General features: G+C 42.4%; 1 protein-coding gene across 1 annotated transcript in view; it reads left to right on the forward strand.

Annotated features, from left to right (window-relative positions):
- Window positions 1-26,079, forward strand: part of PCSK2 (proprotein convertase subtilisin/kexin type 2) — a gene marked incomplete at its 5' end in the record, with an annotated part of 81,815 nt that overhangs the window by 53,973 nt on the left and 1,763 nt on the right. Inside the window, 5 exons of the mRNA XM_010022174.1 lie at window positions 4,197-4,285; window positions 7,021-7,196; window positions 18,062-18,277; window positions 19,557-19,657; window positions 22,191-22,418. Coding sequence (XP_010020476.1) covers window positions 4,197-4,285; window positions 7,021-7,196; window positions 18,062-18,277; window positions 19,557-19,657; window positions 22,191-22,418 — 810 coding nt within the window. The remainder of the gene's footprint in view (window positions 1-4,196; window positions 4,286-7,020; window positions 7,197-18,061; window positions 18,278-19,556; window positions 19,658-22,190; window positions 22,419-26,079) is intronic.

Genomic DNA, 26,079 nt, shown 5'->3' on the forward strand with positions numbered 1-26,079 from the left:
ACCTGTGTGAAGAATTGAGAGTGGAGCAGCATGGTCACCTGTGACCCGATCCGTAATCATTGAGAACAACATGATGCAGGTATTCAGAGAACTCCCAACACTTTCTTCTATTTCTGGAGGGGATGGGGAGCTCAGGTCAGGGGGAGAAAAGCAATGTAGAAATTGCTTTGCAGATTTCCTTTGTTACTTCCAGAAAAAAATGGTATGTAGAAAGTATTATCATCCTTTGTCATGATCCTTGAGGTTTCTTTGGTGAGACAGGGAATTTTCTGCCTTGGATGGTAAATCACAGGAGGAACACATTCAGTAAAGCATCCCTTTCCTGCCTGCACAGTTCAAGAAGGCTTCAAGATGCAAAATTTCATGTTTTCTCCAAGCTAAGATGCAAACCATCACACCACATCCAGCTGTTCAGGAGTAGTTATTACTATGGTTTTCTCTGCATATTTCTTTGCTATACTGTTAATCAAGCTGATGAGCTCATATATAAGCTATTATCATAACTTCAGAATTATTATTACTGGTAGGTTACAACTGTCTGCCTGTGACAGTCTGCCTGTCCATATGTGTCTGGACAAGAGAAACCTGCAATAAAGGCTCTGTTTTGCTCAGTTTGCAGTCAGTGATATATCTCCCATTGAATTTTATGCATGCAGGAGGATCAGACTCAAAATGGGATAGCATAATACCCCTTTTTCCATAAAGAATACATTTCTATTTGAGCAATTCAAGCGATTTGTGGAACAAGAAGCAGAGCACTGTTCACCAAGGGGCTATTGTGAGCTGCCAGCTGCATGTGCAAAGTGTCATTAGATTTCAAGAAAAAGAGGAAGAGGTTTTTGCATGGAGTATTTCATTAATTGCAGCTGCTCTGCTTGTAAGCACAGATTCCCCTTCCCCTTTGGGCTTTTTAAGGCTGCTGGAAGCGCAATGGCCTTTCCATCTAACAGCCACCGGCCTATGAAACAAAGCAGGGTGGGTTTTGGAAGGGGAGAGTGTGGTGCTTCGGACAGAGAATTGCAGTCAGGCTGCTTGGCTCCTGTTATGGGGAGAGGCACAGAGATGACTGGGCAACCAAGGGATTTATTCCTGTGCTTGACTGTGTTCAGACCCACAGCCTGGGGACCAAGCTGGGATAGGGGACACGGGGTGCAGTATGGGGAAAGAGCTGTGTTTGAGCCTGAAGAGCAGTGGGAAAGTGAAGGAACCTGAACCAAGCCCTGTTCCCAAAGGCAGAGGCAGCCCCACAGCATTCAGACTGTTTTTTGGGAACCTCTTTGGGAACTGCCTGAGATTTTTGCCATGATACAAATAACCAGTAATTATTTCCACTCCCGTAGCCTTTGTATTCTGTATATTCTCTCACTCAAGTAGACTTAGTTAGCAGGGCGAAAATTATTCACTATCGTGGAAACCTATTTTCTTCAGAGGTAAAAATGTCCTTTACTTTCTATGGATCCAAACAGAATACTATTGAATCAAGGAAAGAAGTCCCCTTGGCTTCCAGACAGTGCTTATTAACAGGGTAAAACCACCTGCTTGCCTCCTCCTCATTTTTCAATCAATACAATGAGAACATAATAACTAAGAATTTATATAAACAGATTTAGCAGCTCTTTCTACCCACAGTGTGAGGACACAAGTATTAAGGAGGAGCTACAGCACTACTGGTGGTTCTTGGGGTGTTTGGGTGCAGGCAGAGTGACAGGTTCTCCAAAATAGGAGGATGCTTTTCCTTGTGCAAGCACTCAAATGCTCAGAAACTGACAATGTCATGTGAGTAAAAAGGGGATGATGTTCACCACGCAGAAGTGTCCCTTTGAGCTTTGCGTATTTAACTGCTGCCCAGTGCAAGCAATTGGAGAGGTCAAGATAGGCTGACTGCAGCTCTCCATAGCCTTCCCTTGCAGACAGCTGAAGTTAGGAAGGGTGGATCCTGTCCTTTGCTGTCTGCAGAAGGATTTTAAAGCAAATGATAAGGAGCCTCCAGGAAAATCTCTGAGTCCTTTAGAAAAATACATTGATAGACACAATAGCATTGGCAGTGGGTGGTAGAAATAGAAATAGTTTTCAAAGACAAAGCAGAATGAAATTTTCATGACCAGTATAGTACTGTTATTTACACCAGCTGAAGGCAAAACTGTTTTTCAGTTTAATCACCCTCTCCCTCCTTAGTTTTTCATGAATGTTCATGTAAAATGTTTGCATTTATATGTTTATGGAAAATGTGCTCTACATGCTAATATATGGCTTGCTCTATGTGCTAGTACATGGTCCTTCGAAGTAACTTGTTCATAGGTGAAAATATGCTTAATTGTTTTCTATCCCCTAGTTATAAATGTTGAAATAATAGTGAAGAGGTTAATGTTGGAGAGAAAAGCTCTGATTTGTGCCCATGACATGGGTCACTGCATAGAAACCACAATGGGTTTATCAATGATACATGAACAGCAAATAGGGCTAAATTGGAAAAGTCTGCTATTTGCCATTAATAATTCAGCCAAATGCACTTCCACTAAGTCACATCTGATTTTTCTTCTCCCATCAGCAGCACAGTGTCCAAACCCTGAGTTGCTGGAACAGATCTGCTCGCAGCCTCCGTCATGCGGGCCAGTGCAGAGAGGCAAGGGGGAGGAATGGACCTTCTGATAAAACCTTGTCACCAGGAAGGTCCTAAGACAGTTCTTTATGAGAGAAAGAGCTCACCTGACAGTGTCACTGATTTTTTGCAGCCCACCATCAGCCAAGGCAAATTTTTAACAAAGCCATTTATTGCACTCTGTGGCTTGTAGCTAACCCACAGGTGACTAGATAATGAATGCCTGGCAACTGTATATGGTTTTCACAGTTCCTTGAAAAGGGCATGAGAGAAAACCTGCTTGGTTGTTGAAAGGAATTTCTCCAGCAGCTGAATAAGAAATCTATCACGCTCCTCACTGCCCCTTTGTAAAAGGAACTCACAGGAGATCTTCACCCTTTCATGATCACTGTGTACATTCGAGGCCACTCATTTTCTCTCATGGAACTGCCTTTAAAAATGCATTCTTCCAAATACTGCAGGAAAAAGAATGTGTCGCTTCTCAGCCTTTTATTAATATTACACTCACCTTTGCCAGAGATGCTTAAAGAGAGAGAAAGAAAAAAGATTATTAAGACAAAACAATTCTGCTGCCTCCTGGAATGGTTCGTCTGGTACTCCAGATAGGCTTTATCATACAGCACTGCTAATTGCATGAATCCTTAGCATGCTGTAAGAGCAATGCCAGTTTCAGTGCACAGAGTGGATTGATGTGAGCAGCAAGATGGATTCATATTGATTCATCATCTTAAACTTAAAAAACCTGACAGCAGCCCAGGTTTCATTAGTTTCTCTGCTGCTGTGCTGTTTTTTAAAAGCTAGATTATATTGTCCATATTTATCTTCTCTGTAGTTTAATTTTTGTGATGAATTAGGAGAAAGGAAAATGCCAACTGCCTTTCTTCAGGACTGCCTCAGAGCCGCTGCCAGTTAAAGGGTCTCTGTTAACAGCTGTAAAGCACTTCAGAGATGCCAAGTGTTCTTGAAATGCTGTGTGTCAGCCCAAACATGGACCTCCATGTGAGAGTAGAGACATTTCCCACTTCAGCAGAAAGCAGTAGCTCTGTGAGCTGACAGCTGAAGCACCTTGTTAACTCTCCTGGGAATTAGACATTGGATGGGAGGGATGCACATGCGCTTAATTCCAGCCATCTATGGGCCTGGCCAGCCAGGCCACAGCTCTGCTGCTGGGGTGTGTAGTGACTATTGTGACTCCCTTCTGCTGCTGTAGCTTGGTACTGCATCCACCTCTTTCATAGCATTAATACTGTTTACAGTGTTTTACACTGTTTCTCCTATTAGTTGTTAACAAGGCAGAACCTCAGAGTTATAAGGAAAAGGTCTGACTAACTTTAAAACTAAATGAAGTACAAGTATGGATGTTAACCTCAGAGCAAGCATCGTTCATACTGCAGGGAGGAGGCTGGTTATCTGCTTCAGGAAGAAATGAACTCATCCGGGTATCCAAGTACAGCACTCAATGGTTTGCCATGGAATGTTTCTCCTCTGAAGCACTGGGAGCTGACTGTGAGGCCAAAGCAAGATTGCAGTGGTCCAGCTCAGTTCAGCACATGCATTAGCTGGGGTTCACATGGTGTCTCCATCTTCCCTTTTGCAGCCATGGGACAAGGTGTGCGGGAGAGGTGTCTGCTGCTGCCAACAACAACATCTGCGGCGTGGGAGTTGCGTACAACTCCAAGGTGGCAGGTACAGTAGCAACTCAAGCTGTAAATGGTCCTTAGGCCACTGTACCTCAGGTAGAATTTCTCTTGCAAAGATAGGGAGCGTTGCCCAGGACGGGACTGCAGGTTGGCACTGGGCCGTGTGTTTATTACTTTTCACAGTCGCTGAGGTGAGGAATAACTCCGTGGTTTTGCCTTTTCAATTGGGAGCTTTATATAGCCTCTTTAATAACAGAGGAATAGCTCTGCTCCTTCTTAAACCAGCTCCTTTTTATATACTGATTTGCAGTGCTTCTTCCCTGCATAGCTGCAGAATCGTTTGTGACAAATCTCACTTTGCAGGAGGTAAAATCTAAATTCCTGCTGCAATTAGAAGCTATTTGAAAAGGCAAATCTTACACTGCTCTTATTCTTTAGGCTCTCACCAGGCATGGCCTGCAGTGCTGTAAATCTCTGCAGTCGTTGGTTTGCTCTATTTTAACAAGGGATGCAGAGTGGTAGGAGCACATGAATGGAATGAAATGAGTGGTACCTAGCACCCAGCATTGACACCTTGGGTCTGTTGGGTATTTTTACTTACACCTAGCACTTGTCTGCACTGATAGACTGAATACAGTGTTAGAAGTGAGTTAGGCTCTCAGACAGCATGTGTCGAATTAGTTTCATCTGCAGAAATTCAGTTTTCCCTCTGTAAGACTTCCATGATGAGAACCAAGGCACAGCAAGCAGAGATAGATGCTTACGAATTTCATGAATGCCCATGAATGAATGTCACTTTCATTCCCAACCTACACCAAAACACCAGCGTGGATGCATCCACTGCTTCCCAGGAATGGTTCACAGTGTGTGTGCATGGGCAGCTCTGCTCTGCTTGGCCAGGCCCTTTTTCACTTTGGTGTCAGAAGAATTTGGGGAAGGCCACATTTCACCTACCACCTACAGGATTGAAAGCTGAATCTCTGCTGTAGAAGGGCACCAAGCAATGTTTGCTAAGCTGTTACCCCAGGAAGTATCACTGAGAGTCAGTAAATGGCTGGGCAGGTCTAAGGCTTGTCCCCTGTCTTGAGGAATGGGAACTTCCCCTTCAGGGATGATACATTTCACAAAATTTATATTCTGGCAACAACTGCTTTTAGAGGAATGTGAATTGAGGCCGTTTCTGATGACCACCGGCCTACAAATAATCTTCCAGACATGTCCACTTCGTAGCAAAGTCCCCAAAGAGTTTGGAAAGTGCCAGCCTTCCTCCCTAAGGACAGTGTGCGCCTGGAGCACCATCGTGTGCTCAGGGGAAACGTCAAGTTCGGTAGAGCTGAGCGTCTGCCACTGACGTGGCTCATGGTCCATGTCTGCAGATGGAATTGGATGAGAATTTGAGCAGCCTGGTCTAGTGGAAAGTGTCCTTGCCCATGGCAGGGGGTTTGGTACTGGATGATGTTTAAGGTCCCTTCCAGCCCAAACCATTCTAGGATTCTGTGATTCTGTGAATTGAAAATTGGTAGCCAAGGATGTGGGGCATTGTGTGTTTTGTTTCTTGTACCTCTTTTTTGCCCTGAAGTCAAACCAGATGACTTGGCTCTTTCTGTTGTTCCCCCACCTCTCTGGGGTCAATAATTACTTCTGCAGTTTCAAAGCAGATCTGCATTTTATAGACATGTGAAGGGATTTCTCACTCATTGAGTTTGACTTCATAATTTCTAGCTTGAATTAGCCCATCAGGAATATCCAGCTTTCGTCTGGTTTCTATTTAAAGTTTATACCACTTTTTGCAGCCTCACATTTGGCACATTGATTTTTTATTGAATATGGTTAAATCACTGGCTTCTATATCAGGCTTCTTGCTGCCATTCATACTGTTTGGCTCTGTGGTATTGATTTCTGTCCCATCTGTGTCCTAAAACTGTTGTGAAAACCTGAATTTCAACTCAAAGCTACAAGTGAGAGTTGGGAGGTATCCCTGGTTGCTCAGGTCTCATCTAAAAGGCATGAAGAGGTTGGCTGTCAGTGAAACTGTCCTATGTGTGCAGTATAATAGATGTAAGAGCTTCCTTACTTACAAAGACTGCTGTCTTTGCCACACTCTCTGGCTTTCTTATGGCCAGCACTTGGAGGTTTTATGAAGTTGGCATGTCCTAGTTTTGTATCATTAACTTGATTTTTACTACAGTACGGGTTAAAGGAAGCAGGTTTTAGTTTGCTTTTTTCCTCTAAATACTAGCCATACTTTTCTATTGCATCTGCATGTTGACACAATGATATTTTTCCAGGAAATTGTTATGTAGCGTGTTTCCCCACTCTGATTAAATTCTGGAAAAGAACCAAACAGAAAAAGTACTTGGAAAAGGTAATGAAGTGTCGACACATCACTGAGTATAAATTAGATGACGGGGGCCTTACTTGGTTTTCCCTAGTTGTTACAAAATACTATTTTAAATACTATTAGTATTATTTAAATGCTATGAAATGCTGACATTGCTGAATACTATTGTTTTAAAATTGATTTCAAATAGTTGATGGAAAATTCTGTTTAATAAGAAAGCTAACAGTTAAGTGCTTTTTATTTCTGGGCCACGCTACATGGCTGACATCCTGCTGGGTAAGAACACCCTGGTGAAATGTGAGTGGCGAGTGTGGAATGACTGAGTAGGTACAACTGCCAGTGAATTAAAATACCTGTAACTGGGGGATGTCTCCAGGTGCTGAGATTTCATCTTGTGCTGGGTAATGCATAATTCATGTTTATGTTGATTAAATCTACAGGTATTCGGATGCTTGACCAGCCGTTTATGACAGACATTATTGAGGCTTCCTCTATCAGTCATATGCCTCAAGTCATAGATATATATAGTGCCAGCTGGGGACCAACTGATAATGGAAAGACTGTGGATGGACCTAGAGAGCTAACATTGCAAGCAATGGCAGATGGTGTGAACAAGGTAACAATCTTATTAAATAATCTGGGTACTGGGGCAGAATGATATGTACACACTTGTGCTAAAACCAATGACTTGGGAATAAATGATCCTCCCATAGATGTTGCAGAACACAATACAATTGTGTCAACTATCCCAACTGTTCAAGGTCTGTTGATGTTGCCTCTGAAATACTTAGGCATTGATTTTATTGTATATTCTCAGGGTACTGTGCTGCCTTGTATGGAACTGTGTTTATCTCTAGTCAGCTTACGTATGCCTGTCATATGCTGTCACAGTCAAAATGGAAGAGCCTGATCCTGCAGATATTGCCCAGGTTGAAACATGCCAGCTGTACTACTGACATCATATTATCTGTTTTGGTGTGCTACCAATTTAATTATTGATTTGGATTTGTAGTGTATTTCAGGTCATTATTATGGCTGTGATTGAACCACATGTCCATGGATGAACCAGATGTCAGTGGAGTAATAGGAGGCTCCTTGTTTATTCCCACCTTTCCATCTCCTTCTAGGAACAGTCTATGGTCTTTGTTTAAGACACTTAGTATCGTCCTGGAATCTGTTAAACCTGTTCTCTGTTAGAAGATTGGATAAAATGTGTGCCACAACTCAAAAAGAAAACAGATCAGTCCAAAACAAACAGACAAACCTTGCATGGCTCTGTCTCCATCTCTTTTGTGTCATGCAGCTGCTCTGATTCTGTAGGGAATGAGCCTCCTCCCCTTGCTTGATCATAGATGGGTTTCCAGAACGAAAAGATATGAAATTCACCAGAACATCTGAGGTGGTTTTGTGTGGGAGCTCCGCAATTACTCATTTTTCCATCCAAATTATTTCTTCCTCTTACTCGTGCCAGTTTCTCCCACTCTTCCATCACCACCTCGCTCTGAGAAGCACATTCAGTTTACCATGTTTTGTGACATGATAATTAAATCTACTGCTGTGGTAAGTAGTGAAGCATCTAAAGCTTTCTCAAATCCGGAGCCTCAAGTGTTTTGCCTGTAACAGATAAATTATAGTCATCTTCATGCCCTTGACGATAAAACTGGCAATGTACTGCAATAACACAGGAAGGCTTGTCACCAATTTCTCATGAGTCTGCTCAGTTTTGTAGTATAAACTTTACAAACCTCTGACTAGCTCAAAGTCCCTCTGAAGTCGTCTTGACACAGGCTGTGTTTCTCCTCATGATTTATTTTCATTTATCTAGTGTTTCCATAAAGATCCCCTTAAATACTCCTGCCTAGGGGAGAAGAATCTCTCTTAGGCAGGTGACACAGTTGATATATTTTTAGCAACACCTTATGTCTTACAGTTGGTGGATACTTGATCTTTCTTCCACTAATGTTAGTTGGAGCAGAATAAACTCTGAATATAGAAAAATTCCCGTATAATTCTTGTGTTATTCTCCTCCCATGCAGAACAGAAAAGACCTTAATAACCCTGGCAGGGGAATGCAAACTAAACTAGATAAAGATATTTTACCCCTCAAGAGAAACAGATTTTAGATTGTGGTCATGCTTTTTTGAAGTTTGGTATTTGAAAGATCTTCCCTTTAACTTGCTATCCTATCACCATATGCTTTAGTTTGTGGAATTACACTGGCATTAACATTCTCTTTGAATGTTAAATATAGAAGAAAGGATTTTACTCTTCTCTGGTCACAGTCCCATACTCGGGAGTGTTGAGTGTATCACTTTGTTAATGCCTTCCCCTCAGAAGTGTTTGTGATTCTCTAAGAAATATATTGTGGTATTAAGATCAGAAAGGGTCCTGAGATCTTGGGTTGAACACTTGTGAAGGAGAGAGCGATGCTGAGCTGCACTCTGGGAAGGATTGCTTTTGTACCTTAACAGAAAACATAAAATGAACAGGAGAGCCCGTATTAGGAAACCAGTTCTGTCAAACAGCCACTGAGGAATTAAAGAGCAGAAGGAATAATACTGGATCCTAAGTAAGAAAGATATTGTTGTCCAGGGACAGTTACACTTAATTTTATAGTGCCAGTGTCCCAGCTATCTCCTGGCAATACCTGCACTAAAGAGACTGCTCCACCCCAAATAAACCCCCTTTCCATTGGGATCATAACTTTTATCTACCCTCATTTTCCTTATTACACTTCCTGTTAGAGACTGTTTCTCAGGGTATCCTTTGTTCTCTTTTTGTGGAGAGCCAGATTTTCTAAAGATATTTCAAGATGTCAACAGATGCTGGGTACCCTCCATGGTGCTTTGAAAAACCCACCACAGATTTTCCTGCATCTAAAGGAAGACTAACAAGCCTTTGATATAATAACCTGTTACCTAGTTTAGGTCTATAACATGTGCATCAAATTCTCTACTGGCTGTATAAATGTAAATCTAATTTATGATATTTTTTTCAGAATAAAACCCCCTTATTAAAGAGAAAAGTATAATAAACTGAGAGACAAATAAATGTAGGAATTCCTTTTCTCAGTCTAGAGCTGATTCTCACCAGAGTGATGGTTCACAAATTAGTGATGAAGATGAAATATTGGCAGGGAGGAAGCAACATGCTGAGAATAAAAATGTGTTATTAAACTAAAAGCAATACTTCAAATGTCCTGGAAGGAAATGTGAGATCTCTTGCACAGAGCACGATTAATATCCTTACTTCTAATGCAATAAACTAAAAATAAAGAAGTGGGAGTGATACAGAATTCTTACAGGGAATATGCAGTTAACTGAGTTGGCAAACACAGGTAACGTTTACAGGTAACATTTACACAGGTAACTTGGGAACCTGGCTTAAGGAGAAACTCACTGACAAGAGTTTTGTCCTTCCCCCAAACTCCGTTCCACTGTCATGTCCTTTAGATGTCCTCTTTCCAGAGCTGCTGGGATGCCGGGGGTAACTAGTTGCCTGATAATGGTAAGATGATGAAAACTGCAGAAACTGTAAGACTTCTGGTTTATATGTCTCTGTTCATGGCTTTTAGCCATGCAGCCCTATGAAGCCACCCAGCCATAACCAAGTGGGTGAAGGCTGGTGTATCTTCTTTGCTTTCCTCTTCCATTTCCCATTTTTGGCATTTCCTAAGCTAATTTTTGTATTCTTCTTAATCACACCTTCACTTTGGCGTGCTCTTTGCTTGTAAAGTAAATAAAGGCAGCACTAAAATAATGTGATTAAGGACATCAGAATCTGTCCATCACACTGGCAACTCCTGTATGGGCTCTTTTACTAACTGCATTTCTAAGGCTGAACACAGAGGGGATGATGTGTGCATGAACTTTGTGTCAGTGTAATACATGTAATCAGAAGGTAGTGGGAAAGGGACTCAAGCTGCTTTTTTTTCTTATCAAGACATGATCCCACTCATTTTTCAGTGCAATCTACACTTCACTGTGTGATCTGATGACTTTTGTTCAGGGGCAGTAGTCAGCGGTGTGACTGGGTCACTGAATAGCAGTAGTTGCACTGCAAAGACAAATGAGCTCACAGCTGAGATAGCAGGCGCTTGAGAACAGGGATTGAAAGAGTTTCATACGCACAGACATCCACAGGAGTTTGGCAGTTACCAGCACTGATTTGACACAAATGAACAACCTTACCTAATGCAAACTCCAGCTGCTAGAAAAGACATATTCAGGATGTAACTGAAAAGGACTAGGTACAACTTCTAGTTTTTAAAGACTTGGTTGGAACTTGTGAGTATCCAGTACCTGCCTAATAAGGTACAGGATACTGTACGCAGCCTGCAGTCACCCTTTGCTATGGGGCATCTGATGCTGGCTGCCAGCTGTAACAGGAGACTTGCCAGACTGCACCCGAGCCAGATATCCCTTAGGGTAGTCTGCAGCCGGCTGAGGGACAAATGCTGTTCTGTCTTGTGAAAGAGAGATCCAAAGAATGCACTGTGTCACACTGTCTCTTTCTTTAAACACATCTGCCAGGAGCAACAAATTAATATCTTTAATGAGATTTATTGTTTGGCCTCTAGATTCTGTCTGGGGCACATCTGTGATCATGGGGTCTAGGGAGAAAAGGTTAATGTTTCTTTTCAGCCTCTGTAAATCACCAATCTAACATTGTTCTGGGCTGTCCTGAGATATTTTAGCCCTGCGTGAAGACCAGGGTCCTCACATGCTCACTTCTAACCACCCTGTGTCACATATTTACAGATACGGAAACTGGATGGATGGATGAGCCCAAAGAGTGGTGGTGAATGGTGTCACATTAAGTTGATGGCTGGTCACTGGTGGTGTTCCCCAGGGTTTGGTATTAGGTCCGGTGTTGTTTAGTATCTTTATCAATGATCTGGATGAGGGGATCAAGTGATAAGGATAAGGGGAGAGTGATCCAATAGTAGCATTTTCTGTATAGATGGCTGGACAAAGCAAGGCTATGTGATTTACATATCCCTTGTCTGACCTGTGCTTGTCCACTCTGAGGGCTAAATAGCTTGGAGGGGGAGTTGGGGATGGTAGGTGGGGTTCTTGTGGCACCGCAACACTTAAATAGGGACTTTTTGTTCTCTGGTACCTTGCATCCAGAATTGTATTAGCAGTCACCTTAAACAGGAAAAGGTAACTAGCTCAAGAACAAATTCTACCCATGTTTTATGGTGTATCCTGCTTTAAATGCAGTAACCGGTAAGTGTTTCTTATTTGCCATTTCATGAGTCCACTTCTTTCCAGCTTCAGCTATTGGAATTTAAGGCAGTAGAAAGAAGTAATCAAACTAAGCTGGTCTCTGTTGCTATTTTATGATGGAGGCTTTTATAAGTTGTGAGGAGTTGCTCATAGACTGAATTAATTTCTTGAGACTTCACTGGCTCAGCCAGAATATATAAGACATGATCCATTTGTGCTTGTGCTGGTGAAAATGTTATTGCTTCCATAATATGGTTCTACGTAAGAAAATGCTGCACGAGTACAAATTGCCAGGGGAGCAGTATTAAGAATTTATAGTCTCATCATGGCCCTGTAATTGGGCTCACCAATGAAAGAAGAAAGGGCGGTGTTAAAAATGAAAGGAAATATTTCTCATTTGCTCTCTCCAAGGCCACAGACATTGTGTTATTGTTCTTTGAAATATGCTGAAGATAGCACATTAATAAAGTATATGCAGTTAGGTACCTCTAACATCGTTTTATTTGCTCAACGGCCAAGGGAGGATAGCAAAATTAGTTTATGATCTGGCAACCATCTAATTACTCATTTTCTGAGGAAGCCTTTCAAGCTTCTTTATAGCTTGGGAGCCCTTTACTATCACATTGCTATTGTGTCTGGAATGTGCATTATAATTCCGTACCTTGTCTTACTTATGTAAGATAAAATCAAACCTTATTAAAACCCCATGCAAGTATGTTATATCTGCTTGGAATTCTGAAGTCACCCTGTTCATCTGATGGGGTATTTTCAGGCTTTTGTAAAACAGCATAACCAGCTTTTCTGACCTGGTGATGGAATACATGACCTTCGACTGGGTACATGACCCAAGTTTTGACCAAGGCCTGTGACCCTCTGCTTTCCTGCCACACCTCAGGGGATGGATGTGTGCCTCTGAGGAGAGGACAGGCAGATCTCAAATGCCAGTGATTTCTGTTGTGATACTGACTTCCTCAGGGATGCCTTGGTCAACTGAGGACCGTGGCTGTTGCAGGTTTGTGCTTTGCATGGGCCTGTGACGGGGTTAATTACTACCCTTCACAAAGATTCAAATGACTGTCATACAAAGAGCAGAAAGCTGTTGTATCAGTAGTTGGGCCAACATGACAGTATTTGAAGCTCTAAATGTAAATGTTTTCTTTGTTGACGTCTAAATTGCAGTTTTCTAAGAAGGCAAGACAATAATGTAGCCTCAAAGCATAGATTTTGCTGTATCATTCTGACCCCAGAAGTGTTTCTGCTTAATCTCTGTGCTGCAACTCAGCAGCCCTGCTCTTCAGCTTCCCACAAGGCTGATGCTACAATCTGGGAACCTTTGCAGAGTGTTGCGAGAGCCACAGGTGAAGATGCTTCAGATTTTAGCACTCCCCAAGAAATCCATACAGGAAAGGATCAAAGGGATCCAGGAAGTCACAAGCTACCAGATTGCTGAGTGAATCAGCCTGGCAGATGCAAAGGCAGTTGGAGGAGCGAGGGCTCAATGGGCTTTCAGCTGGCACCATGTCTGGGATGCAGGAACACACAGGCAGGCTCCAGAAAGCCCTGGCAGTGCAAGAGATGAGCAGCAGCTGAGTGATGCCAAGGGCTCACTGTCTCCAGCTGGCTGACACCACAGAGCCGGACTGCTTGCGCACAGGAGTGGGGGAGATACTAAAGCAGAACAAAGGCATGGGCTCCAGGATGTCTCAAGAGCCCAGCCCAATGCTCCCTGCCAAGCCATGACAGTGGGCAAATGGTCCCACAGCTCTTCCACAGTCCATCCTTATCCTTGCCATGGCATGTCCCAGCCTGGGGGCAAGTTCATGTTGTGTGCCTGGGCTGACAGCTACACTTTCTGAGATAACTAGTAATCATTAGTGAAGGATTTTCAAGTAATTCAGTCTTGAAGAGAAATAAATGCTCTTTTCAGAGGAAAACACAGTCAAAATTTATAGAGGATGGAAACTGAGTCCTGTTCATAAGTCAGCAGGACCCATGCAAAGACTTGAAAAAGCTGTAGTATTTTTTGCTTTTCCTGGAAAACCAGCCTATCTCTTACCATAGCAGGCACATAAATTGCTATTGAATTATATAGAAGGTGCTGAAACACTTCTGTTTTCTTAAGGGGAAGAATTACAAAATAGTCATAATTATACGTCACACAAAAAGGAAGGTGTTTATAAAATCATATGTGCTTTGAATTTGTTACAGAAGGCAATTCTCAGTTCTCTCATTTTTCATAGTTTTTTTAGATGTGCTCCGTCTGCATTTTCTTCCTTAGAAATGAGACAGTCCATAAACAGCAGCAAACTGTTTGGCTGTCCTTATCCTGAAATACCTTCTCACTGTGCCTAAAAAAATACCTCTTCACAGTTGGGTGCTGCTTTTTTCTCCTTCTTATCCTGAGCCCATCTGCCCGCTGGTGTCCTGATGCTGTTGTTCCCTGGTACTTTGTTTCTCAGGACATGAACCTATTCTTTGTTTTTACCTTGTACTGGTTAGAAACTGTTAGTCCTGATCTATGACTGAAGGATTAAGCCAAAGGGCATCAGAAATGTGCTATAGAGACTGTTACATTCCTTCCATCCATCTTCAGCAACCCCAATGGCCAGGAAGGAGTGGGTGAAACAGAGGAGTTATTGCAGAGGCTGTGCCATGGTAGAGCCCCCGCTGTTACTCACACTGGCACTTGCCAGCCTTGATGGGAAAAGTCAGGGAAGCTGGAGGGGATTTATTTGTCAAATTCCACTCCTGTTTATCTGGAAAATGTGATCCAGGAATCAAAACTTTGAGAGACACTGACTTAGGCACTAGCCCAGCAAGTATGATGAATGAACATAAGAAAGAAAATAAAGTGTTGAAGATATGCCCGAAGTTACGCGAAGTGATTTAGGCTGCAGTGCACTTTTCCAGGGTAGTTCAGTAAAGAAGTTTTTGTGGGATTCTGCTCTTTAGAAGATGAGAAAAAGGGCAAGAAAATTCCTCAGGGATATTTTTTGCTGGTAGCACAACATCCCACGAAGGACACTGGAAATAGAAAACCTGCTGCTTCCACTAAGAGAGCTTCTCGGTAGCAGTCTGTGACGTTCTAAGCATATAGCCTTGCCCAGGATTTAATTCTGGTTTAGCCTGAATTCAGATGTGCACCTCTCTTGGGCTAGCACTAAATGCAGTAGTATGAAAATGTACTACTTGCCTACAAGAAATCTGAAGAGGGACTTTTTACAAGGGCAGGTAGTGACAGGACAAGGGGGATGGCTTTAAGCTGACAGAGGGGAGGTTTAGATTAGACATCAGGAGGAAATCGTTCCCTGTGAAGGTGCTGAGGTGCTGGCACAGGGTGCCCAGAGAAGCTGTGGCTGCCCCATCCCTGGCAGTGTTCAAGGCCAGGTTGGACACAGGGGCTTGGAGCAACCTGCTCTAGTGGAAGGTGTCCCTGCTCGTGGCAGGGGGTTGGAGCTGGATGAGCTTTAAGGTCCCTTCTGACCCAAACCATTCTGTGATTCTGTAAAAAGATCCATTTTCAGCTCTGAGTGAGATACAGTTTCAGAGGCCTCAGAAGTGTGGGTGCAACGCTGTGCATTGCTTTTGGGGAAAATGAGCAGGTTTCAACAGGATTCCGGAGGAAAGATACTCTTTAAAATGTACCTTATTATCTTGTTGGTCTCCTTTCTTCCTGAATCTTCCTCCAGGCTCCCTCTGGTGTTTATACTCTGTGTTACTATCACCTTCCCCAGTCCTCTTTTTGGCCTAAATTTACAGTAGCCCAAGTTGAGCAACTGACATTTTTAGGCTCATATATGCAATTAGGAGCTTTCAGTTTGCTTTAAATACAACACTTGGTTGACCCAAGTGGGAATATTTGTGGTTTAGACTATTACCATTCAGAGGACTGAAAATTCACTTCCCCTGAAGCCATACATTTCTGCCTGGTAATTTAAGTGATGCCTGAGGACTGGCACCACACAGTTTGCCTGTACAGACTACCCCACTGCTGCAGGTCTGGCTGTGGGATAAGCAGCAAGTCCTGAGCATATTTGCAAATAACACACTTGGGCTGCTATCAGTTTATTTCAGCAGTGTTTGCTTCTCTTTCCAGTCATGGCTAAGAAGAAGAGGCTATTGAAAGTAGAGTATTAAGAGCTGAATTATGGGTTTTAACACTAAGACTCTCATAGAAATGATATCCTAAGGCCATTCTCACGTTACACTAATTGCATGCATAAAACCCATCCCAACAGCACTGAGCAGGCCAATTCCACTCATGAACTCAAGCCTGAATTTTGATTGAATTTTGGTTCCTTTGTGAATTATCCTGCTCCCCACCAGCAATCTGTTTCACTTGTTTCGTACCAGTCTGTCACAAATCCCACCTGTGGGGTGAAACATTTTGCAGCAATACCTGGTTTTGGCAGCATGGAGCAATTTGCCAAGCAGGGCTAAGGCTGTTTCTCTGTGCTGAACACTGCGTAGTCTAACTTCCAGCCACCAAGCTACTTCTGTGAATTTTATCACATGAAAAGTAAGTGTTTCCTCTCCTTTTAAAGTAGTTGGAAGGGGTCCGTACATGCCAAACATCCTGTCCCTTGCACCAGCAGCCATCTGCTGTCTGTTGGGCAACAGCCTGTGTTTTGGGGGCAGAGAGAGATGTGCTTGAGCTGCCACAGAGGCTGCCCAAATGAGGCAGATGATGGCAAGGTGGTGTGATGGTCTGTGTGGCTATGGTGGTTCACTTGGGATGTAGCCTCTGAAGTAAGTCCAAGACCCAGTTTGGGCCCCGTTGCAGTCAGAACACAAGGTGGGATATGGAAAAAGTCTAAGGGAAAAAGGGGTCACTGTTCTTGTTATGCTGATCTTTTTTTTTACATATATTTTTTTAATAATTTGCTGGAATTATTTTGTTCTTAGAATTATTTTGCAACAGTATCCTCCTCCCTTAAAACTCAGGTGATTGATCTCAAATCTTTGTGGGAGTTCTCAGACTGATTTCAATAAGCTTTTTCATAGTCATCATCTTTATTATGAGAAACTATGTCCTGAGATGTTATATACCCCAGAGGCAGCAAATCTGCTGTGCAATTCAATGGATTATAATGTAACTCACTAACGTGCTTGAAATAATGAGGTTGCTGTGTTCAGTGGGGTATGATTTAAAATAGAAGCTACTGCTGGGAGCTCAGATTTGATTTAAATTCCGGACAGAAAAGGTTCCCTGTTAGAACACCACTGCAGATTACTATGTTTGTATAATCTTTAACTTCCATTTTATGCTGGACAATGAAGAGGCTAGAAGAGATTTTTCTATCTTTTGCCCAATGCATATAAGAACAGTGTGTTAAACTGAGGCCTTGCACCCTTCTGGTGCTGTTGAAAGTAAATGTTGGATTACAGTGGTCTGAACTCAGAGAGAAATCCTGGAATCAGTGAGAGATCAGAGATTTGGGTTCAGTAACATTGATCTTTCCACTGAGTGTCAGGGTTCTCAGGTCTAACCCTCTTGTAGGCAGCCCTACCTTTTTCTTAGTATGGGATGAGAGGAAAGAGCTGAGCTGATCCTTTCCCACTCCTTGCCTGTCTGGAAGTTGTGAGAGGATACAGATTTCTTTCATTTAACTAGTGGTAAGCCTTTATAGCTGCCCTTCAGCTTCAGTGTCTCCTGTCTATCTCTTGCCTTTTCAGTGTAATTGGTAGACCATCTTTCTGTAGATGATTTATATGGTCTCATAACTTTATTTTCTGCTTAGTAGTAGAAGATGGTTTGTCAGATAAACAGCTCTGAGTCAGTGATACCTTTGGAGAAAAATCTGTTGCGATAACAAGGTGCCCGTTTTACAGAGTTTTTTAGCCATTGCCTGGACCTAATTGGATCTTACAAACCCAGCATGTGAGATGACCTCTGTCCCTTTTAAAAGAATGCTTTTCTCATAGCACTTAGACCTTGACATAGACACTAATGAATCCATAAAATGTCTCAGCATCTGGCACAGGAGCCTTCAGGGCGTCAAGCAAAACAGGAGATAAATGGAAGTGCTCTGTGTACATAAGGTTGCAGAGCTGGCTGTGCCTGCCCGTTAACTGGATTTACTAACCTGCAGAAGTCCATGTTATTTCAGTTTAAGGTTGATGTATATTTTGTTTGGACTAGTTTTCTCCTTTATAGATGCCTAGCTTTACAATTAGGTGTGCAGTTTAAGGTAGCTGCTCTCTCCTATTTGCAGTTTAACCCAAGAGAGTTGATTTTCCCCTTTCACAGGGCCGGGGTGGCAAAGGAAGCATCTATGTGTGGGCCTCTGGAGATGGGGGAAGCTACGATGACTGTAACTGTGATGGTTATGCATCAAGCATGTGGACAATCTCCATCAATTCTGCTATAAATGATGGACGGACAGCTCTGTATGATGAAAGCTGCTCTTCAACCTTAGCCTCCACCTTTAGTAATGGGAGGAAGAGAAATCCAGAGGCTGGCGTGGTGAGTCCAGATATTATTGTGCTGTTGCTGCTGTCTTTGTGCACTCCCACAACCTATGACAACTCTGATTTGGAGCAGCAGATGGTTCTTTGTTGAGATGGATGTTTTCTCATCTGCAGTACATGATGGTGCCAAAACTGTCAGCTGAGGAGATGCAGGATTAATATTGAGAACAGCAATGATCTTCCATCTCTTAATGCTTCATAGAGTTGGTGCTTTCCTTTATCAGAAACCAGATTTGGAAGCTCAGTTGCCCTCTTCCCAGAGGAGGGTGTGGAAAAAGGCCTCTGTGAAAATTAAATGAAAAGTGTCAACATTTGAGATGATACTTGTACTGGGAGAGCAGTCATGAACCAGACTTCTGCTGTACTAAAAGCTCTAGAAAGCAGAGAGGCATTCAGTCACTCACAAAGGAAATGTGGGGGATTAGATCACCCTCAGTCTCCCACTGGGCAGTGTTGAGCATCGTACTCAAGTCCCCTTCAGGGCCATACCTACAACTGGAAAATTAGCAGTTTCTGTTCAAATTGGGAATTGCAATTGGGATTTTGATTGGTCACTGCTCTTCAGTATCTTCAAGACTAGCCAGGACATAGTCTAATTCACAGAGTGGAAAAGTCAGGTGTAGTAACTCAAGGTTAGTTTTTGCCAAAAGCTATTATGCATTTCCCATGGCCCAGTGTCAAACCCCAGAGACACATTGTGTAATCCTCAGTGTCCATGTGCTGTAGCAGATGGAAAGATACTGGTTTCTGTCTTGATATCAGCTCTGTGTTGATAATCAGACAAGATGATCTGTGGCACCTTTGTAATTATCCCCATAAGATGTATTTCTAAGGTTTCCTTCTGGTCTTTTCTAGTGACAAATCTGCATAGAAGATAGCAGCCTGGTACTGCTGTTGGTTCTGGAGTTGCTCAATACTGTTAACAATTCTAGTTTCAAATCCCTCTGATAACCACAAGGGAGTTTAAGGCCTTTGGTTAAACTGTGTTTATAGGAAATAAATGCCATCTATATGAGTTTATGAGTTTTAAGTGGTAGTGAATATTGGTTTACTACATCATGATTTATTCTTGCATTTACACCTTCTGTAACTATGTCTCACTGTGGTTTTAAATTCTTACGCTATCCTAAAGAGGAAAACAGATCCTTGGCATGAACACACAGTTACTCTAAGGAGGAAGGGTACAAACTGCCACTTCCTGTATTTTTCTGAGTCTGTCGCTGCAAGGAAAATGGGCAAGCTGTTTTCATTAATTACATCTGATATCATTGCAGGCTACAACAGATTTGTATGGCAACTGCACCCTGCGTCACTCAGGAACGTCTGCAGCTGCCCCTGAAGCAGCCGGAGTGTTCGCCTTGGCCCTGGAGGCTAAGTATGCTGTTGAGAAATGCCTTGTGAGCTCTGGAGAGGAGAGGGCCTGCGGTTTGTTTAATGTTGTTCATCATTGAAATTGGCTGGCTGTGGCACAGGGCTGGAAGGAGCAGCTAACAAGCTGCCTGCTACAGTAGTGACGGGCATGGTAACTTACAGATGGAGCATCAGCCTTGCCAAAGCCATAGAGCAGATACAGTCTGTCTGTCTTGTTCGCTCTGTGTCCTCTCCATCCATCCACTGCTTACCAGGGGTTTGTCTTCTCCAGCACTGTTTGGAGGGAGAGATCATTTAATTTCTCCACATACCCAGTGTAGAATGCCTGGCCTAGAAAAATGTAAGAACAAACCTACAGTATCGACAGGAGTTCATCTTGTGCCACATCCTGTCTGCAATGACAGATGCTTAGGGGAGAGTACAACAAACGGGGATTAAGAGCAATCTTTCAACAACAGCTTTGGCTGTTCAGTGGTTTGGAGAGAGAGCAGTCAGCCTACCCTATTTAATAGCCACAGGCAGATTTATCTTCCTTGAATTTGTCTGCCTCTTTTCAACGTGTCTGTTTTTTGTGACATCCAGTGGCAATCAGTTCCACAGGAGTATTTTTTGGTGGTGAGGAATGTTTCCTTTTTTTTTCCTTAACCCACTGCTGCCTATTTGCTTCTGTGCTACATAATTGCTCTTTTATGTTAAAGAATAAATACCATCCTCTATTTACTGTCTCCATGCCATTCACAACATCAGAGCCCTCTCATGTATCTTGCTTCATTATCTTCTTCTCTAATGACTGGGAAGAGTTTTCCTTACAATAACCTATACCATCTTTTTACTTTGTGTTAAACTGTTTTACCAAGTAGAGGCAACATTTGCTCAGTTATACAGCTTTAGTTTCTGTAACCACAGCATGAAGGGAGCACTATGTGCATAGTTTTCTTCAGCAATGCAGGAGAATAAAGATCTAGCAGAGGAGACAAAGTTTATATCATTAGCAGAGCAATGATTGTTGTGCTCAGAGAATTACTTTGGACAAGTATCATTTTTCAGATTTCATATGCATAAAACATGCATATGATCATTCCTAGTGCTGTCAGTCACATTCAGTGGAACAGCCACCATGTAATAAATTAATATGGCCATAAAAATGTAAAGGCTTAATGATCTTTCTGACCACTGCATATTTAACCTGGACTGCAACCTTAATATCTCAGTAGTGACTATCATTCATTCAAGCCATCCATGAAGACTGGTATTACTCTTGCAAACTATCGTGACTAATATTAGTAGACTAATACCCCTGATTTGCAAATGAGTTTCTTTTGAGTTTTGTCCTTTGCTGAGGAGGCAGGGGAGAGAAAGAACTGTCAGTGTCTCCTGTCTCCTTCCAGGCTGGCTTTATTAAATTGTATTGTGCAGAAGTACCCTGGATGAGCTCCACTAGTCTTCACGGGATCAGCTAACAATCTCTGATGCAGACTCCTCCTGCCTGCAATCTGCCTGTCAGCTCTTGTACAGTCTGTATCTGACATGTCCCTAAAAACAGACCAATCTATGAAATGGAAAGAACAGCTTCAAGATACGTAGCAGCTCTTAAAAGATTTCAGTAAGAAGGATGCAAGTAATATCTGGTTTTCAGCTATCTTGTGTCACCTTGGAGAAATGACAGTAATTGGCTATTCTGGTGTACATTCAGCATGCACACATGCTTATTACTTGGGGCACAGAAAGCTGAAAAGCGGATCCTTTTAGGTTGATGGCTTGAATCAGACATATTGTAATGTTGAAAGAGTTCATCATAAAACAACTGGAATAGCTTTAGTTATGTAGAATTAGAATGTCAGTTCTAAAGCTTCCAGAATAATAACTTATAAGTGCCCTTCCTGTCATCATAATCACTGCAAATCTAGGAAGACAAGAGCCGATGATGAAAAATGATCATCGAATCTAGGCAAATGTTACTTGACTGCATCCATCTATGCTAGTACATCATGGGTGAGAAACTTCTGCCATACCTTATAATGCAAACCCACAGTCACTCACAGCCCAGATACCCATATTCACAGAATACTGAAATTACTTACTCTGGATGAATCTTGTAAGGTCTATGGGAAAAGCAGGAGGAGCAGGCAAGGAAAAGAGGGCAAGATGTAAGAGGAAGGCAAGGTGAAATTCTGTCATCTTTTTGTATTCTCAGGATCTGGTATAATATCCTACCCATTTTATTAGCTTAAAAATTGCATGGTGGATCTATGTGTAGTTAAAAGCAGTTGTTTTCAAGAACAGGGAGACAATCAGAAATTATTTTGCAGTTTTGGGGGGTGCATTTTGGGGAAGTACTATACAATTAAAACCTATCCCTGTTCCCACTGAAATCAACAGGAGCTTTGCTATTGATATGTGTATAGATACAATTCCTGTGTGACTCACAAAAGCAAATTTCACCAGAAGGCTTACTCAAACACACTGTCTTTCTTTAGTTTCTTTAATATCTGCCTGGAAATACTGTACTGTTTGTTTTCCGTGGTGCTCTTCCACAGCTTGGATCTGACCTGGAGAGACATGCAGCATCTGACAGTGCTCACCTCCAAGAGGAACCAGCTTCATGATGAGGTTCATCAATGGCGCAGAAACGGTGTTGGGCTGGAATTCAACCATTTGTTTGGCTATGGTGTCCTAGATGCAGGAGCAATGGTTAAGATGGCCAAAGACTGGAAGACTGTTCCAGAGAGATTCCATTGTATTGGAGGGTCAATACAGGAACCTGAGTAAGTGAATACTCTAGTGTATGTGTTTGATTTCTTCCAGGCATTTAGGAAACCATAAGCATGCAAATACATCAACAAGGACACAGATAGTCAGAGAAACATAATGGAATTCTTTTTCTAAGAAAGCCTATTACCAGTAGTATTCAAACTGTTCCAACTATGATAAAATAAACTACATGATCTTTCAGTTCCTGGTTTGCTAGAGGAGTGCATTCAGCTGCTCAGCTGTATGATCACTCCTAGTGCCAGTAGCCTGAGTAGAAACATCCATTTCTTCTGCGTACTTACAGGTATGTTTGTGCCAAAGTTTCAGTGAGTAACGTGCCTGTGCACAAGTGAAAATCTGGGAGGCTGGTACTGTAAATTACATAAACTCTTGCCACATGAAATACCTGTCAGCCAGGTTATATCTCTTGACGTATCCCAGCAGACAGTTTTATCTCCAGAAGGCTGACACAATCATCTACAGGTACCAGCAATTCAGTTTGAACACTACTGCATTTAATTGTGTTTAGTTTATGTTCTTCAAATCTCTAATTGCAGGCTAGGTAGTCAAATTATTTTCTGATTTACTTTCATGTGCTAAAGTGTATGAGTCAACAAGTGAATGAATTAATACTAATTGACTGCAACAGCTATAGTTCAATTTAATTATTTTAAATACTAACCTAATAATGGCCGATTTATGTCTATACCATTTGAAATTTGACTTTTCAGTGCCATTTTTGAAGGCATCATTATTCTGTTGGAAAAAGCAAGCAGACCAGATTGCCACCCTGGCACATAGCTCAGCCAGGCAAAGAGTAGTTTGTTCCCAGCCTTCCAGGTGGGTTTGTATTGGCAGCATCTGAGGTTCTGCAGCTGAGATCTGAGTTTTAATTTTTCTGGCCTATGTGTGCTCACAGGTAGGAAACAAATGAGAGAGTGCTGAAGCTAATTTTGAGCCGTATCTGGTTTATTCATAATTTAATTGCAGACAAATAATCTCGTTTACCTTAGTGCATCCCCATTCATTGAATGGGAATCATCTTAAAGGAAGAGAGAAAATTTCTTCTTGTAGGCCTGGCCCCATGCTTCAAGAGAATGTGGTAGAGGTATTCTGGCAACAGACTAAGCCAGAGTTGGGCAAGTGCTGTGCAGTAGTGTTGTCTCCTTCTGCCTTTGTTTTTGTGGCCTGTTTATTTCTGCTGTTGAGCAGATAGAAATGCAGAGGTGATGATGCAGTTCCTCCAGCCCAGGGATCTGGAACTGCAGTAAAGCTTGCCTGTAGCTGTCATTGCCCAGCAAGCTCCAGAGTTGAGAAATACTCTGCCTTGTGTTGGTGTCTTTTGAGAGCAGTACCCAGAAGAGGCTTTGCACTTACAGCACATGGATTTGGAAAGTCAGTCACCACCTAAACCTCCTAACCCTACTGCAGTGTGTGGGCTGCACGGATGCCCCTCTATAATTACTCAACACATCTATATGTTAATAGGACTGCTGTAGTATTTACATCCCCCAACAAAAATGTCAGTGACAGGAGATAATAAGCATCATGAATTGCAGCATCTACATTTTTTTAATTATCCTGCAGTAAACCAGTGAAGTCCCAGCATCTCCAGAGATTCCTTGGAAATGAAAACTACACTGCACTGCTGCCATGGATAATTGGGTTACTTTTCTACTTCAGCCTTACGTTTTCTCTGTATATTCTCTAGATGTTTATATAAGTATAGAGATTTGTGTATATAAAATACTCAGTGCAGATTTAGCTAGAGGTATGTACCAGAGCAGCATTGTCAATTAGCAGAAACAGGGCAGAAAAGAATTAACAGCCTAGAATATACAGTGTGCTGAAAGCAATCAGTATTTAAAGTGCAGCACTTCTCTGCTGCCTGGAGAAACACTTGTTAGCAACAGGAACTCTCCCTGTAAAGGGCTTTTTGTTGGGTCAGCAAAAAGAAGCAAACTGGACAAGTCTAAATTTGGCTGGTTTAGGGAGATACAAAGATGATTGATTGAGGACATCCTAGTCCATTAGCTGAGAACAGGAGCACGGGCGTGTGCTTCTAGAGAGCTGTTAGTTCCCCTTCTTATCTCTAACTGGGTACTACACTTCTTGTAAAAATGAATGTATTCTATACATATATATAGCTATTGGGCAGCAGCACACTGTGAGGGTGGGGAAAACCCGTGTTCTCTTCTGCTCTTTTCAAGTTAAACTTCTTCTACAGCCACTGGTTCTTTTGAGGTTTTTGGGAAAGTTACCTGGACTATAGTGATTAGTGTAGCAAAGCAGAGTATTGAATCCTAATTAATAGGAAAGAAACAGAGCAAGTCTATTCTCATGTGTTCTAGAGAGCTGAGATAACTTTTGCATTGCAGCACTTCAGAAGACAGAGAAAAGCTGTCTGCAGTTGTCAGTCTGTCAGCAAAGCAGGTGGAGTGGTAATAATACTCCTATTTCTTTGGGGTTTGGTGTTGATAGGTAGAAGCGACTCACACTGTGTGTGCCCTCCCTCATGTGGTGTCATCCCTCCTATGAAGGAGATGTGGAGCACAACTGTTTGACAAAGCGTTGTCTAGTGTGTGAGTGCTGTGAGACAATGTGAATTCAGATTGACTTGAGGGTGATGCTTCCCATGCAGAGAACTTGCAAGTGTGTGGCAACTGTGAGATTATGATCCTTCACCTCTGGCTGCATTATAGTGCATTTCCTTGTGCTTTGGCACACAAAATAAATCTCAAGGGTATTGTAATTATATGTTCAAATGTTTGAGCCATACAATATTTATGTCACACCAGCTTCTGCTCCAGGGCATTCCTAAGGTTCAGAACCACATCGGCTTATGTTAAACAACCATTTAAGGTGTTTAAATGCCTTGAGGACCTGAATGTCTTTTTACTCTGGAAGTACTCCCAAGAAGGCAATACTCTATGAAAGGGGCAGACACTGGCCTGAGCCAATTAGTGATGTAGGAAACTGTAATACTCATCTCAAGAACAGAATTCCTGGAAGCTAGGCTAGAAGGAAATGCTTTTACTGGTGTCTGAAGGACACACTATTTCATTAGCAAAGGGAAAGGCTGGTACTCATTTACGTTGAAAAGAAAGTATTCATTACCACAGTGTGGTCAATGCCCTTTAAAAGGGACTCTCTGTTTTAGTGCAAAACCTAGCTCAGGGAGAAGCCACTAGAAGAGGTACTGACAAGCTGACTGGAGTCCTTTGTGACTTACTTTTTTAATGATTGCAGTAATTCTTGTCTTTCAGGTATATCTTTTAGATAGAGGAAAGTGTCACCCTGCTCATAGCAGGCTGATGGGGAAGACACAGAGAATTCTGTTTACCCTTGCGATGTATTTTGCCAACCAGTTTCTGAGGCAGCTGGTAATTGCCAGTTGCATCCTGACCCCGTGGGGTTTAGCAGGGACTTGGCATCTTTGAGCTGGTGCAGAGATCCCAAACAGAACTGTCCAGCACATAGTGCCTACCGGCCTCCTCTGCAGGAGCTGGGAAGGCACGGATGTGCCTTGCTCAAACCCAGCACATTCTTGCCTCTTCTTTGGAAGCACACTTCAGAAATGATGCTGCCTCAGGGGTTTCCTCAATCACATGGGGAGCAAACGCTGTGAGTGCCCAGCATGCAGGGAGCCAAGAGCACGACCGGTGTAATGTTGCT

Source organism: Nestor notabilis, unplaced genomic scaffold (assembly GCF_000696875.1).
Source record: "Nestor notabilis isolate BGI_N333 unplaced genomic scaffold, ASM69687v1 scaffold979, whole genome shotgun sequence".
Lineage (NCBI taxonomy): Eukaryota > Metazoa > Chordata > Aves > Psittaciformes > Psittacidae > Nestor > Nestor notabilis.